At 39.6% G+C, this 13,422-nt stretch overlaps 1 protein-coding gene across 2 annotated transcripts; it reads left to right on the top strand.

The window, feature by feature from the left end:
- Window positions 1-1,256: 1,256 nt before the first annotated feature.
- On the top strand, window positions 1,257-10,132 carry LOC104939504 (protein NLRC3-like). Of its 2 annotated transcripts, none has more exons than XM_019277162.2 (10): window positions 1,257-1,486; window positions 2,551-2,644; window positions 2,834-2,955; window positions 3,092-4,853; window positions 5,530-5,703; window positions 7,035-7,205; window positions 7,437-7,610; window positions 7,870-8,019; window positions 8,493-8,524; window positions 9,046-10,132. In XM_019277162.2, the coding sequence occupies exons 2-10, from the start codon at window positions 2,586-2,588 to the stop codon at window positions 9,345-9,347; spliced, it is 2,946 nt and encodes a 981-aa protein (XP_019132707.2). In that variant the 5' UTR covers window positions 1,257-1,486; window positions 2,551-2,585; the 3' UTR covers window positions 9,348-10,132. The 2 variants fall into 2 exon arrangements, with proteins under 2 accessions (XP_019132707.2, XP_027141911.1); XM_027286110.1 differs by having other exon boundaries at window positions 1,258-1,486; window positions 3,089-4,853.
- The last annotated feature ends 3,290 nt before the right edge of the window (window positions 10,133-13,422 follow it).

The following is a 13,422-nucleotide window of genomic DNA, read 5'->3' as shown; positions in this document are numbered from 1 at the left end:
CGCAGCAGCACCTGCTGTGGTGGTGACCGGCACCAAATAGGTCTGTCAGGTTTGAACATTTAGCAGCTTCCACTTCCAGAGACTTTAGCTTTTTTAACCGCAGTTTTTCAGCGCCACCCGCGCGTTTCTTGCGCTTATCCATTTTAAACTCAGCGGCAGCCCGTCCCGCCACTCCGGCCCATGCCATGAGGTCCCGCCCACCCTGGTTTGTGTTGTGATTGACAGCACTGTCAGGGCTCTCTGAGCCTGTCAGCCCATGATTGATTGACAGTGACAAACATAGACCAATAATATGTGTCGATGCTGGCTACACACTACTAGCCCTCTGTAGCCTATTGGCCAGAAAAATTGGGGGGAAGTTAGAGAGAGAGAGAGAGAGAGAGAGAGAGAGAGAGAGAGAGAGAAAACATAGCGGACCGGACCGGCCCACGTTGGTTCAACGGCCCACCGGGAAGATGCCCACCCCTGCTTATTACACAGGTGATTTAACTGTTTTCTGTTTTCACAAAGCAGGTCCTTCCAACCACAAGAGAGACAGCATGTCAGTGTGACATACATATAGTATCCACGTGTGTGTGTGTGTACTATATGTATGTATATATGTTCACGTGTAATGTACATGTTAGTGCTCTTTATTCAGAAACCCTCATGTCACATCTACATTTCAGGATCTGGTTATTATAGACACAGATTAAATGTTAAATATAAATATTTCAATATTTATCGTCACAGTAACAGTGTTACACACATTAGTAGCTGTAAACACTCAGCATTAGAAAAATACATGTCTATGTGTATATATGTCTATGTATATATGTCTATGATATATATGTCTGTGTATATATGTCTATGTATATATGTCTATGGTATGACGTACGGCGCACGAGCGAGGTTGATGTGACACCGGGACTGTTCAGTTGGTTTTATGGCGTGGTTCCGGCCGACAGTCACCGAGTCCTGTAATCAAACCAACAATAAATGCAGCTTTGTTCAATATCGCCTCGTCATTCATCACGTGTCCGGCTGGACGCTACAATAGTAACGAGTAACGACTCAGCACATGAAAAATGTATCGGAGTAAAAGTAAATTCATCAAAAATATGTAGTGCAGTAAAAGTGGAAGTTGGGGAAAAAATAATACTCCAAAAAAGTACAGATACTGAATTTTAGTACTTAAGTACAGTACTTAAGTAGTTCCACTTCGTTACTATACATCTCTGGTTATGAGTTGGAACGCGCTCGGCTCATGACTACAAGTATTACTCCGCCAGTAGTTAGATCTTGAAAAACACGTAAATAAATATGAACTAGTAGACCGGAGGTCTCCTTTTATATGAGTAACCGATGTAACTTTTAATTTTAAACTTTACTGAATGCATATTGTGTGTTTCATGGAGCTGTCATACAGGTGTACTTCATGTAACCTCCGTGCTCGTCACAGTTCGCACAGAGGCTGAAACGGGAAGAGACACCGACGACGAGAGAGGTATGTTTTTCTGTTTTTGTGTTTTTCTGTTTTTGTGTTTTTATGTTTTTATGTTTTTATGTTTTTATTTCACATTTTCAAGAATGGTTTATATTTTATTTATATTCAGTCACCACAGAAACATGAAGCTCTGTTTTCTGAGGTTCCAGAAGTGAAAGTGAAAGTTTTACACTCAGACACTCAGAGCAGGAACACGGTGATATATTATATTATTATATTATAATATAATATTATATCATAAATAATATAATATTCAACTGTTTTATTCACCCACAGTCAAAACCTCTGAGACACAAATCAGTTATTTATGTTTTTTAGAAAATACGTCTTCGACGTGTTTTTTCAGGAAGTTACAGACGAGTATGTGGTGGAGATTATTATTATTAGTATTTATTATTAATTAAAAAAAAAAAAAATTTTTTAATTTGTAAAAAAAAAAAAAAAAATTATGTTTTTGAAAAAATTATTATTATTATTTTAAATGATTTCCATGCCCGCCACAAAACAATTAAACAACCATGTATTTTTGTCGTTCGACAATAGGTACACAGTGTGTGGTGTGTGGGTGTATTATATGTGTGTGGGGTGGGATAATAAATATATATATAGATATATATAATAGATAGATATATATATATATTAGATGATATTAGATTATATCGCACACCACACACACACACACACACCAATAATATAATATTATATATATATATATATATATATTAGAGATATATATATATATATATATTGTGTGTGTGTGTGGTGGTGGGTAGTGTTTATGTGTTTATGTATATATGCACACACACATATCACACATTGAATTTTTACGGACACGTAATGAATTGTTCAGGTGTCATGTTTATTATTTCTTAAAGGCACAGCGCAGGGAGCTTTAGTTCACTTCAAACTGATCATATGTTTGTTTTGGAACGTTCTGTCAACGCTGCAGAAACACTAGGTCACTGTCTGACGTTGATTGCTGTTGGTTTATTGTCAGATCATTGTATTCGGTTTCTAACAGTCTCTTACTTGGTTGTAACTAACTGTTTTATAATACGTGTTAGACGTCGTCTCCATCGAGAGCAACGTCTGACTATCTATGATGAGTCACTGCTCCAAAAAACAACCTCCAGACGACGATGGATCCTCGGACACAGAGTAAGAGCTCAAATGTTGACCTGGTGTGAAAGCAACATAAGTCTGTTGATGAAACAGCCAGTATCAGGACATGGTCTGAATTCAGCTGTTTGGTCACCAGGTCCTTTTGTTGGATGAACAGAAGAGTCACATTTATACAGTATACAGTTTCTTGTGGCTAGGTCACCAATCATCTGTTTGTTTCCTCAGAAACTGGACAAAGAGGAGTCGCCTCCCTGTGGAGGAGTCTGCTTCATCAGGAGACTCCTCCTATCCCCAGTGTGGAGAAAGATCCAGAACAAGACGTGGACTGCAGACCACAAACACACAAAGTAAGTCTGCACATGTGTCTGCTGATTCTTGGGGTCTACACAAACACATCAAATATTTTAATGAACGCTTTCTTACTAATGACCTAATACTTGTTTTAAATAACCAACAGATTCTCAAATTGTCTTCTTTCAGTAGATGGTGGTCTGCAGGAGGTTATACATGAACATAAGATCCGTCTGAAGACGAGATGTGAACGTGTGACTGAAGGAAGTAATGAAACAAAAAGTGAACTCCTCAACAGGATCTACACTGAGCTCTACATCACAGAGGGACAGAGTGAAGAGGTTCATACCCAACATGAGGTGAGGCAGCTTGAGACAGCTTCCAAGAAGAAGGAGACCCTCCATGACACTCCCATCAAATGCCACGACATCTTTAAAGCCTTACCTGACCAACAGAGACACATCAGAGTCGCTCTGACCAACGGCGTCGCTGGCGTTGGAAAAACCTTCTCAGTGCTGAAGTTCACTCTGGACTGGGCAGAGGGCTCGGAGAACCAAGATGTCAGTCTGGTGGTTCTGCTCTCGTTCAGGGAGCTGAACTTGATCAAAGATGAGCGGTTCAGTCTTCTCACGCTGCTCCATGTTTTCCATCCAACATTACAGAAGGTCACAGCAGAGAAGCTCGCTGTCTGTAAACTTCTGTTCATCTTTGACGGCCTGGATGAAAGCAGACTTTCACTGGATTTCAACAACAAAGAGCTCGTGTCTGATGTCACACAGGAGTCATCAGTCAGCGTGCTGTTGACAAGCCTCATCAAGGGGAATCTGCTTCCCTCGGCTCTCATCTGGATAACTTCCAGACCTGCAGCAGCCAATCAGATCCCTCCTTCATGTGTTGACAGGGTAACAGAAGTACGAGGCTTCACTGACGCTCAGAAGGAGGAGTACTTCAGGAGGAGAGTCAGTGATGAAGATCTGTCCAGCAGAATCATCTCACACATCAAGACCTCCAGGAGCCTCCACATCATGTGTCTGATCCCAGTCTTCTGCTGGATCACTGCTACAGTTCTGGACCACATGTTGACCACAGACCAGAGAGGAGAGCTGCCCAAGACCCTGACTGACCTGTACTCACACTTCCTGCTGGTTCAGACAAAGAGGAAGAAGAAGAAGTACGATGAAGGACATGAGACGAGTCCACAGGAGCTGACGGAGGCTGACAGGGAAGTTCTTCTGAAGCTGGGGAGGCTGGCGTTTGAACAGCTGGAGAAAGGAAACATCATGTTCTACCAAGAAGACCTGGAGCAGTGTGGTCTGGATGTCACAGAGGCCTCGGTGTACTCAGGAGTTTGTACAGAGATCTTCAAAAGAGAGAGTGTGATCTTCCAGAAAACAGTCTACTGCTTTGTTCATCTGAGCGTTCAGGAGTTTCTGGCTGCAGTCTACAAGTTCCACTGTTACACCAAAGTGAATAATGACCAGAATGACTATTCCCTGGATGTCTTCCTGTTTAAGCACATGGATGAATCCCTTGAAAGTAAAAATGGTCACCTGGACCTGTTTGTTCGCTTCCTTCATGGCTTCTCTCAGGAGTCCAACCAGAGACTCTTAGGAGGCCTGCTGGGTCAGACAGACAACAATCCAGAAATCATCCAAAGAGCCATCAAAAAACTGAAGAAGATGAACATGTACGAGATCTCTCCTGACAGAGGCATCAACATCTTCCACTGTCTGATGGAGATGAACGATGACTCAGTCCGTCAGGAGATCCAAGAGTTCCTGAAGTCAGAGAACAGATCAAAGATGAAACTCTCTGCAATCCACTGCTCAGCTCTGGCCTACATGCTGCAGATGTCAGAGAAGGTTCTGGATGAGTTGGACCTGCAGAAGTTCAACACATCAGAAGAGGGACGACAGAGACTGATTCCAGCTGTGAGGAACTACAGAAAGGCCAAGTAAGTCCAGATGTGATGAACATTATGAATCAGTTCAGATTGGTAGAGTAGTATTGCGTGTCAATGGTTCACATCATCACATTTTACACAGCCTAACAACTTTTAAAAACAGGGTCTGTTTTTATGTCTTTAAAGCCTCTGTAACCCTGACACAAAAATATACAACAGTTGTATAAAGTCAAAACGGTGCCATAAAATATATATTGATATTATTTTCCACTTTTCTTATAACTAAAATCCGTCCTGATCACAACTACCAAATATTCATTTTTATAATTCAAACTATTTAAATGACACTTTGTTTACATAATGACTCTGTGGTGGACTCTGCACCGGCTACTAATTTGTAATTTTTCCACCATTTCTTCTCATGTTTTCCTGGTTTCATTTCTATCTTAACATACACACACACCAGACACACACACACACACACACACCACTCTCTGACATCATATCAACACACACATAATATTCAATGCATAACCAAAAACCAGAAAAATAACATGTTTTGTCTTCATTGGGCCAAACATAAGAAAATGACCCCATCTAATGGAAAATAGTAAAAACTACAGTTTTAAGACCAAAACCAGACCAAAACATTTGTGACTGGTTTGTCATCAAAGTAAATATAAAGTGTCTCTCATAAAAACATATTGTAATTACTGTGTCATGGCAGATTTTCTGGCTGTGGACTCTCAGAGACTCACTGTGAAGTCGTGGCCTCAGCTCTGAAGTCCAACCCGTCCCATCTGACAGAGCTGGACCTGAGTAAAAACATGCTGCAGGATTCAGGAGTAAAGACGCTGTCTACTGGACTGGAGAGTACAAACTGTAGACTGGAGACTCTGAGGTCAGTTCACTGACTGTAGCCTATGTCGTATTTGTATACAGTATATTACACTATATATATATATATATATTAGTGCTGTCAAAATTAACGCGTTAATTTTGTCGATTAATTTGAAAGAATTAACGCGTTAAAAAAGATTAACGCAATTAACGCGGTTTTGTTTACTTCCGGTGGCGGCCGCCATTTTGGATGTGGCAAAGTAGAGCTTTGTTTCCCAGATATATTAGTGTGTGTGTGAATGGGTGTATAAGAGGCTTTAACTTAAAGCCCTCACGGAGACTGCGCCCTGGGCGGTCGCCCACATTGCCCATAGCTAAAACCGGCCCTGCTTGTATTAGTTTACGGGCAGATCTGCCACATCCAATATGGCGGACACGTTAACGTATCGCAGCAACGGACCAACCTGCTCAGTGAGGCGTCTATGTATATATGTCTATGATCTATCCTAACTAAAGGAGAGTCTATGTATATATGTCTATGATCTATCCTAACTAAAGGAGAGTCTGTGTATATATGTCTATGATCTATCCTAACTAAAGGAGAGTCTGTGGTGTAAAGATGGATAAGTACTTTTAGGGGGAACATTTCATTTTAAAAAGTTGCCCGACGGCTCGTTGGACAAAAACAAGGCAATTTGCACAGTTTGCAAAGCCGAATTTAAATTCCACAGAAGTAACACGACTTTAACATATCACCTCAAAGCAAAACACCCAGTCTACACTACAGGAGTGTGGCACTCCTCAGTATATTTCCTCATTCTGGCTTTTTTCTGTTTGCACTGTGCATATGTGCACCTTAAGCCAATAACATGAATGAATTTCATATACTTTATCTGAGTTTATTCTACATTAATTTGATCATTTTACATAAATAAATATTCATTATAAGCTTCAGTCTCAGAAAAATGCATTTAATTTATTGATACATTTATTGATAGATTAATCGCGATTAATCGCGATTAATTACAGAAATTTTTGCGATTAATTAGTTAATTTTTTTTAATCGATTGACAGCCCTAATATATATATCTATATATTTCTACAAGTAGTTTAAAAACACACGCAAGCATCAATCATTTGCTGTTAGAAACTGAATACAAAGGACTGATAATAAACCTGATCAGCCATCGTCAGTAATCAGTACACAACCGTTCGTGTTGTTGTTGAGGCTTGTAAATGTGAGTGTAGGTAGTCATAATGTGTTATAAACACCATCAGTCATCCTCTAGTTATAACTAGTCAACAGCATTCATTGATTAATGCAATATGCTACATGAACATGTGATTGGATTATAAATAAATTTTTATCTTCATCATTTATTCTTTATTCAGATTGAGGCGCTGCAGTTTGTCAGAGATCAGCTGTGCTTCTCTGGCCTCAGCCATGAAGTCCAACCCCTCCCATCTGAGAGTCCTCGACCTGAGTGACAACGAGCTGCAGGATTCAGTGAAGCTGCTATGTGATTTTCTGCAGAGTCCACACTGCAGACTGAAGACTCTGAGGTCAGACATCAACTGATATTATACTGATCCACACTGACTATCTGAATGCTAAAGTCTGTTTTCTTCATCTGTGGTTTAGTTAATTGACTGTGGCATAGCAATGTTGAGCTGCACATTTAAAGCATAACGACATTGTTATGAAGATGTATGATTGAAAGATTCTCTGACAATTCTGTTTTTTGTTCAAATGTAACGTCTGTATTTTTCAATTTTTTCACATTCTTTATTCAGATTGTTGAGCTGCAGGTTGTCAGAGATCAGCTGTGGTTCTCTGGCCTCAGCTCTGAAGTCCAACCCCTCCCACCTGAGAGACCTGGACCTGAGTAACAACAAGCTGCAGGATCTAGGAGTGAAGCTGCTGTGTGATTTTCTGGAGAGTCCACACCATAAACTGGAGACTCTGGGGTTAGTTCATTTACTCTCTGTTACTATTGTTTACTTAACATTTGAACCTAATTCATGTTTATAACTCCAGAAAGTTAATTTGCTTTTGTTCTTATTTTCATGTTGTTGTTTTTTTTAACTAATATTTGTTTTAAATGTATCAAGGTTACTTCCTGAAGTAGAACTATTACACCAGTAATGTCTGATCATTGATCCTTCAGAACACACACTGATTGGCTTATAAATGGATTTTTGTCTTCATCATTTATTCTTTATTCAGATTGAGGTGCTGCGGGTTGACAAAGGATAGCTGTGATTCTCTGTACTCAGCACTGAAGTCCAACCCCTCCAAACTGAGAGACTTGGACCTGAGTAATAATGAGCTGCAGGATTCAGGAGTGCAGCTGCGTGATCTTGTGCAGAATCTGAGGTCAGTTTGACACTGCTTTCAACAGTATTGTACGGGGAGGGAGGTTAAAGCATTACTCTGATGAGATTTACACATTTCACCATGTGAGCCCCCAAACCAACCAATAGGGGTTTCTAGAGCAGCAACAAGGACAGATATCCTCACACCTGATTGACCATTAATCTGCGCCTTAAGGTGTTCTGGTACCAAGTACACTTATGAACAACCTTATGCTCGAACACTGTATTCGTTATGGCCAGTCCGAGGTTAGCACAGGAGTCCAATGGCAGAACAGAGCTTGGGTTCAGACAGAACATTCAGGGGCGCATTCAGAAGGGGTTAGTGATTTTCTGTAATGCAGTCACAGAACCCAGAGTGTCATCAGTCAGTCGTACTTCAGTCATGTCAGGACTTTTTAAAGCTGGCAAACTCAGAGAATGAACAATTACTTTAAACTGTATCCATAACTTTTGGGATTGTGTTTGTCTCTACAGGATCAATATCACACCTGGCGGACACATAGAAGGTGAGTACTGAATCAGTGTTCCCCTTTCATCAAGCCAATGAACATTAAAATAAAGATGTGCTCATTGTACAACAAAAATATTTTTCAATTCCTTTTCTGTTAGAACTCTAAAGTCACATCTGTTTGGAAAATATTCAAGAATATTTGAGTTAACTCAAATATTCTGTGAGACTACAAAGACATATAGCAGTTCATGTTGTTTTCACATTGTCTCCAACGTCCAGCTACTGATGGTAATATTGTAATTCTAGCCTAAAGTCTTAAAATATTTCCTTATTACAGTACCTGATTGCAAAGCATACTTTGATGCGGTCATCCTCAGCTTTTCTGGCTATTTTCTTGTAAATTTGTTTCATCACAGTTTTTTTTTCTTCAAGTAAAGTTACATTTTTAATCTTGGAACTTCAGAGTTTTTTTTTACCCCATTCTCCCCCCAACTTTTTTTCCTTTTTTGACTCAATATGCTGTTATATATTAGTGATTATTTTTGAACAAAAGTATTTTTCCTCGTTATCTTCCAGGTTCAAAATGCGAAACCCTACCAGAGGACTCAAAAGACAGGCTGTTCTCAATTCGGGCAAAGTTGATAGGCAGCCTCTCTGAACCCAGTCTGAAAGCTCTTATGGATATACTTCTTGAGCGTCACGTTATAAATGATGATGAAATGGAATCAGTCACAGCAGTCGCAGAAATTCGCGATAAAAATAGAAAGTTGATCGACATGGTCCGAAAAAAGGGAGATAAAGCCTGCTCAATCCTGCTTGCTGCTCTCCGTAAGGTGGATCCAATGGTTTACGACAACATGTTTCAAATGAAGACGTAAAAGTCGTAATGTTGCAAAAAATAAGAACAAAGCAAAGAGACAAAACAAAGATCTCATCCAAGATGATGACAAGTCTACATACAGACGGGAGGTTGAACAGCTGGTCCTCTGGTCTGGACGCATATATCGATTAAACTGCAGTGACAACTGCCAGAGCAAATCAAACTTTGTGAGCTCAACTATAATTTTAGTGCATCTAAACCTGGAAGTGTTGGTGTTAGTTGATGATATGATTTTCAGCAAAAGTTGCTATCCAACGAACCAAAGAGGAAGTCCACCGTCTATTTTGGTACTGACTGCAACATGCTGCCTGCTGCTCATACTGGGCAGCTTCTTGTGACAATTAGATTTGAACACCGAAGTAAAAACAGAAACCACAAGACTGCCCAAACTTGATGTTGCTCCATTGTTTGTTATTGTTGTGAACTGAAGGGTATAGGTCTTCGGTCCTGGCCAATCGATGAGTCTGGTTTTCTTCTTCCTGGACATACCGCCCCAAATAGTTTTCATCCAGCGTGACTGGCTATAAATAGCATTAATTTTCTGTTTTCTGACACATTATGTGAGCCATGGTGGAAGTCAGAATGCAGCCTTGATTTTTAGATTCTTTAGAAATGCTTTAGAAATGTATATTTATCCCACAACTGTGCATATAGAAGACATGGACTGTGTGGGATTATACTGGGGTTCAGATGATCATATAATGTGTGTTTCCTGTTTTTGCATGTCTCGTGCACTTCCCTTATTTGGTCTGTGTTTTGCTGAGGATGGCAGGGAGAGATAATTATAAATCAGAAGTTCAAGGACGTGAGAAACGGGCCTGAGAAGTGTCATTGTGATACATAATGTTCATTGCTGATCACTCATCAGTGAGGGAGGTGTCCGAGACAGCCCATTAAAAAATGTATAAGAACCAACTGTTAGAGCTCCTCAGGGAGCCTTTTCTCTGTAACCCCTCTGTGTTGCACTGTTAAACGCTCCTTCTTGTACAATAATAATAAATTCAACTTAAACTTTGATACTTTGAATCCAGTCTTCCTTATTCAAGAGTTTTTCTTTAAAAAATCCTGTAACACGACATTAAAGGTGTTCACAGTTGTTGACAAAGGCCACAGTGGAAGGCGGACTGTAGACAGAGAGGAGGATATGCAATAATCGTAATTCTCAGTATTGCACAGACAAAAGTTAAAGTGAAACCAAGCACAGCGTAAATGTCAGTTCCAGCTACAGAAACTGTTGGACACACTAGATGAACGGCCAATGTTTCTGAACGTCTGTTTTAGACAGTTCATCCAGAAAAAGGATGTCCGGGCCAAGACCTCCTTTGCAATCCGATTAGCAACTTGATTCACGAGAAGGACGAGAAAGCAGGGATACTGGAAGTCAGAGTTGCGGTTCTGAGAGAAACTTCATTGCTTTTGCATATATACTATATATGTAACAATTCTGAAGTGTTTAACAAGCAGACAGCTGTTGCAAACCTCAACATACTGAATGTCAAAGGAGTCACATTAACAACAGGAAGACTGAACTAACGCATGAAAACCACCACCCTTTATCCACATCACAATTCCTGCTGTACTAATGGCCTATATGTGTCCCCGTACACGACAGTGTTTGCAGTTACTTTATGTACTCTAGCTGTAGCTGGCTGAGTTAAACTCTCTCCTGACGTCTTTGGGTATTTTGATTTGATGGGACACTCTAAACTCCCTGAACCACCTCAGTTCCGACGTAAAGCAGCAGCAGCTCTACTCCAAGCTCCCTCCCAATGTCCGAGCTCCTCACCTCAAGACTCAGGAGAGGAAGCTAATTTCAGCCACTTGTATCAGCGATATCATTCTTTCAGTCACTACTAAAAACCTAATAAAAAGCTAAATAGTCATCAGATGATAGCTGATGGACTCTGAGATTGCATTTTGCTCTCCACGAGGACTCTTGCAATAAAAACCCACTTAAACATGATTGGTCGATACTACTCGGACTCCAAACAAAACCCCCAAAACTCCTGAATCTTGGTCTCCTGCCTGCAGATTCTGCATCCATATGCAGATATTTGTGGTTAGAAATTATCCAATAATTAGTTTTGACAGAGTCCTGATGTCCATAATTATCTTGGATAAGTCTGGACAAGATCATGAATTGGCTTGTTTGTCCTTGTGTGTACACAGCTAATCTTGCATACTACTGGACCAATCAGCCAAATGTTTTGTATTTTTATCTGTATGCTCAAGGACCTCTCCTGGTTCACTTACAGCTAAAGTGAACATCTCTGCACCTGTAACCTCTTGACTATCATTACTCCCCACAATGTTTGTCTTTCTCCCCGTCTGACTCTCAGAGACACATTCCCGCACTTACATCTACATGGCCTTCTCCAAACCAGTCAGTGTTGTGGGTACTCTAATTACTTTTATCGTGTAACATGTAACGTAACATAACGGTAAAATACACTCTGCGTTGGTGAAAAGCCTCTGTCGACCGCAAAACATCCGACTTCCAACTTCAAAAAACATCTTGTATCCAAGCTGACTGTCTTTCCTCTTATCGTTGTCCTGCAGAGTTGGTTTGGTTGGATGACTGTCATTTAAAGGAGGCTGTGTGTCTGTGTCAGTTCAGCTGCAGCATGTGCGAGGTGCTGAAAGCGGCTTTTCATTTGTGGTACATCGGACACGTTTCAGTCGCTTCAAAATGGCCACTCGACTGCACGAGTGGGTGTGGCTTCACAAGTACATAGAGTAAAATACTCATGAATGAAAATAAAACAATAAAAATCCAACAATTTCACTGGTTATAGTTAATGCTTGTGACACAACAAAATATAACATTAACATATTGCTAGTATTAGGAGCTGGTACAATAAAAAAACTAATCAATCTGTCTTTATAACTCATTATAGGGAACAATAACGACTGACAACGATTTTAGTAGAATGTATTAAGGTTTCATTGTTTTGTCTGAATTACGTCCACTTGTCTTATTTGAATGATCTATTCAGCTGGAATTTACAAAATCATGATTCGCTGTCCGAGAACCCGTCTTTGGTATCTGTTCCTATTTATAGCGACAATGGCTCGACAAACAGGTTATTTTTCTTCTGTGCCTGTTTCTTTCCTTCAAGCACCGTCCTGAGGGAAGGTTGCAGTCCTGCCTGTGGTCCAAACCAGACAATGATGAATGAACAGACAACTGGATCAACATCAGAGTTCAGAGGGAAAATGTATTTCATTGCAGTTTTTGTCCTTTTGGGGACAGCACTGACAGTAAACGGAGGTAAGTTTGTTCACTTTGTTCAGTTAAAAGCGAAAGTAAACTGTTTGTGACATCTTTTAAAAGTGTATGTTTCATAGATATAGTTAAGTATTTTCATTCATTTATTTATTTAATTTTAGAGTCATTCTTTATCCAGTTAAACCGAAAGACCTGCAAATGTTTCTGTGACTTTAATGTTTTAAATAGATAGATTAAATCAGATTAAACTTCATTGTCATTGAACAAAGTAACAAGTACTTAGACAACGAAATGCAGTTTAGCATCTACATGTACACATGAACACGATATATAAATATAAATATAGTGTAGGTATACATATGTATATGCTATAGGATATGTACAGTATATAAATATGTTATTTACAGGTTGAGATTAACAACAGACAAAAACAAAACAAAAAATTTCAGGCCACTCGTACCAAACAACCTATTTTTTTAATTATTTAAAATAACCTAACAGACTTAATGTGAAGTAAGTAATAAGATTTATGTAACAGTACTAGTAAACTCAAAATGACTGCATTCATTTTCACTGTTGATCTTGGGCAACAAATTGTCTTCATTAATATTGAATGCATAAACCTGGTTACTACTACACTGCTGTGTCGTGGAAGCACATTTAGTTAATTCATATTCATGTTCATTCATGTCATTCCAATGGACGGAAATTTTCTATGTAATTGAAATGTAGAGGTCCTGAAGTTTGGCAATAATATTTTTTGGGGCGTGTGCATTGATTTCTTGTCTGCTTCTGAACTTCTGAACTGTAGACTCCACCGAGCTACAATATATTCCATATATGT

This window comes from Larimichthys crocea, chromosome XIII, assembly GCF_000972845.2.
Source record: "Larimichthys crocea isolate SSNF chromosome XIII, L_crocea_2.0, whole genome shotgun sequence".
NCBI lineage: Eukaryota > Metazoa > Chordata > Actinopteri > Sciaenidae > Larimichthys > Larimichthys crocea.
This window is presented reverse-complemented; position numbering and strand designations above follow the sequence as displayed.

Excerpts from the sequence above, each read along its gene's own strand:
- LOC104939504 (XM_027286110.1), top strand. The coding sequence starts at position 2,586 with ATGATGAGTCACTGCTCCAAAAAACAACCTCCAGACGACGATGGATCC. Across the intron at positions 2,645-2,833 it reads GATGGATCCTCGGACACAGA|AAACTGGACAAAGAGGAGTC; the intron begins GTAAGAGCTCAA and ends TTGTTTCCTCAG. Across the intron at positions 5,704-7,034 it reads TGTAGACTGGAGACTCTGAG|ATTGAGGCGCTGCAGTTTGT; the intron begins GTCAGTTCACTG and ends TTCTTTATTCAG.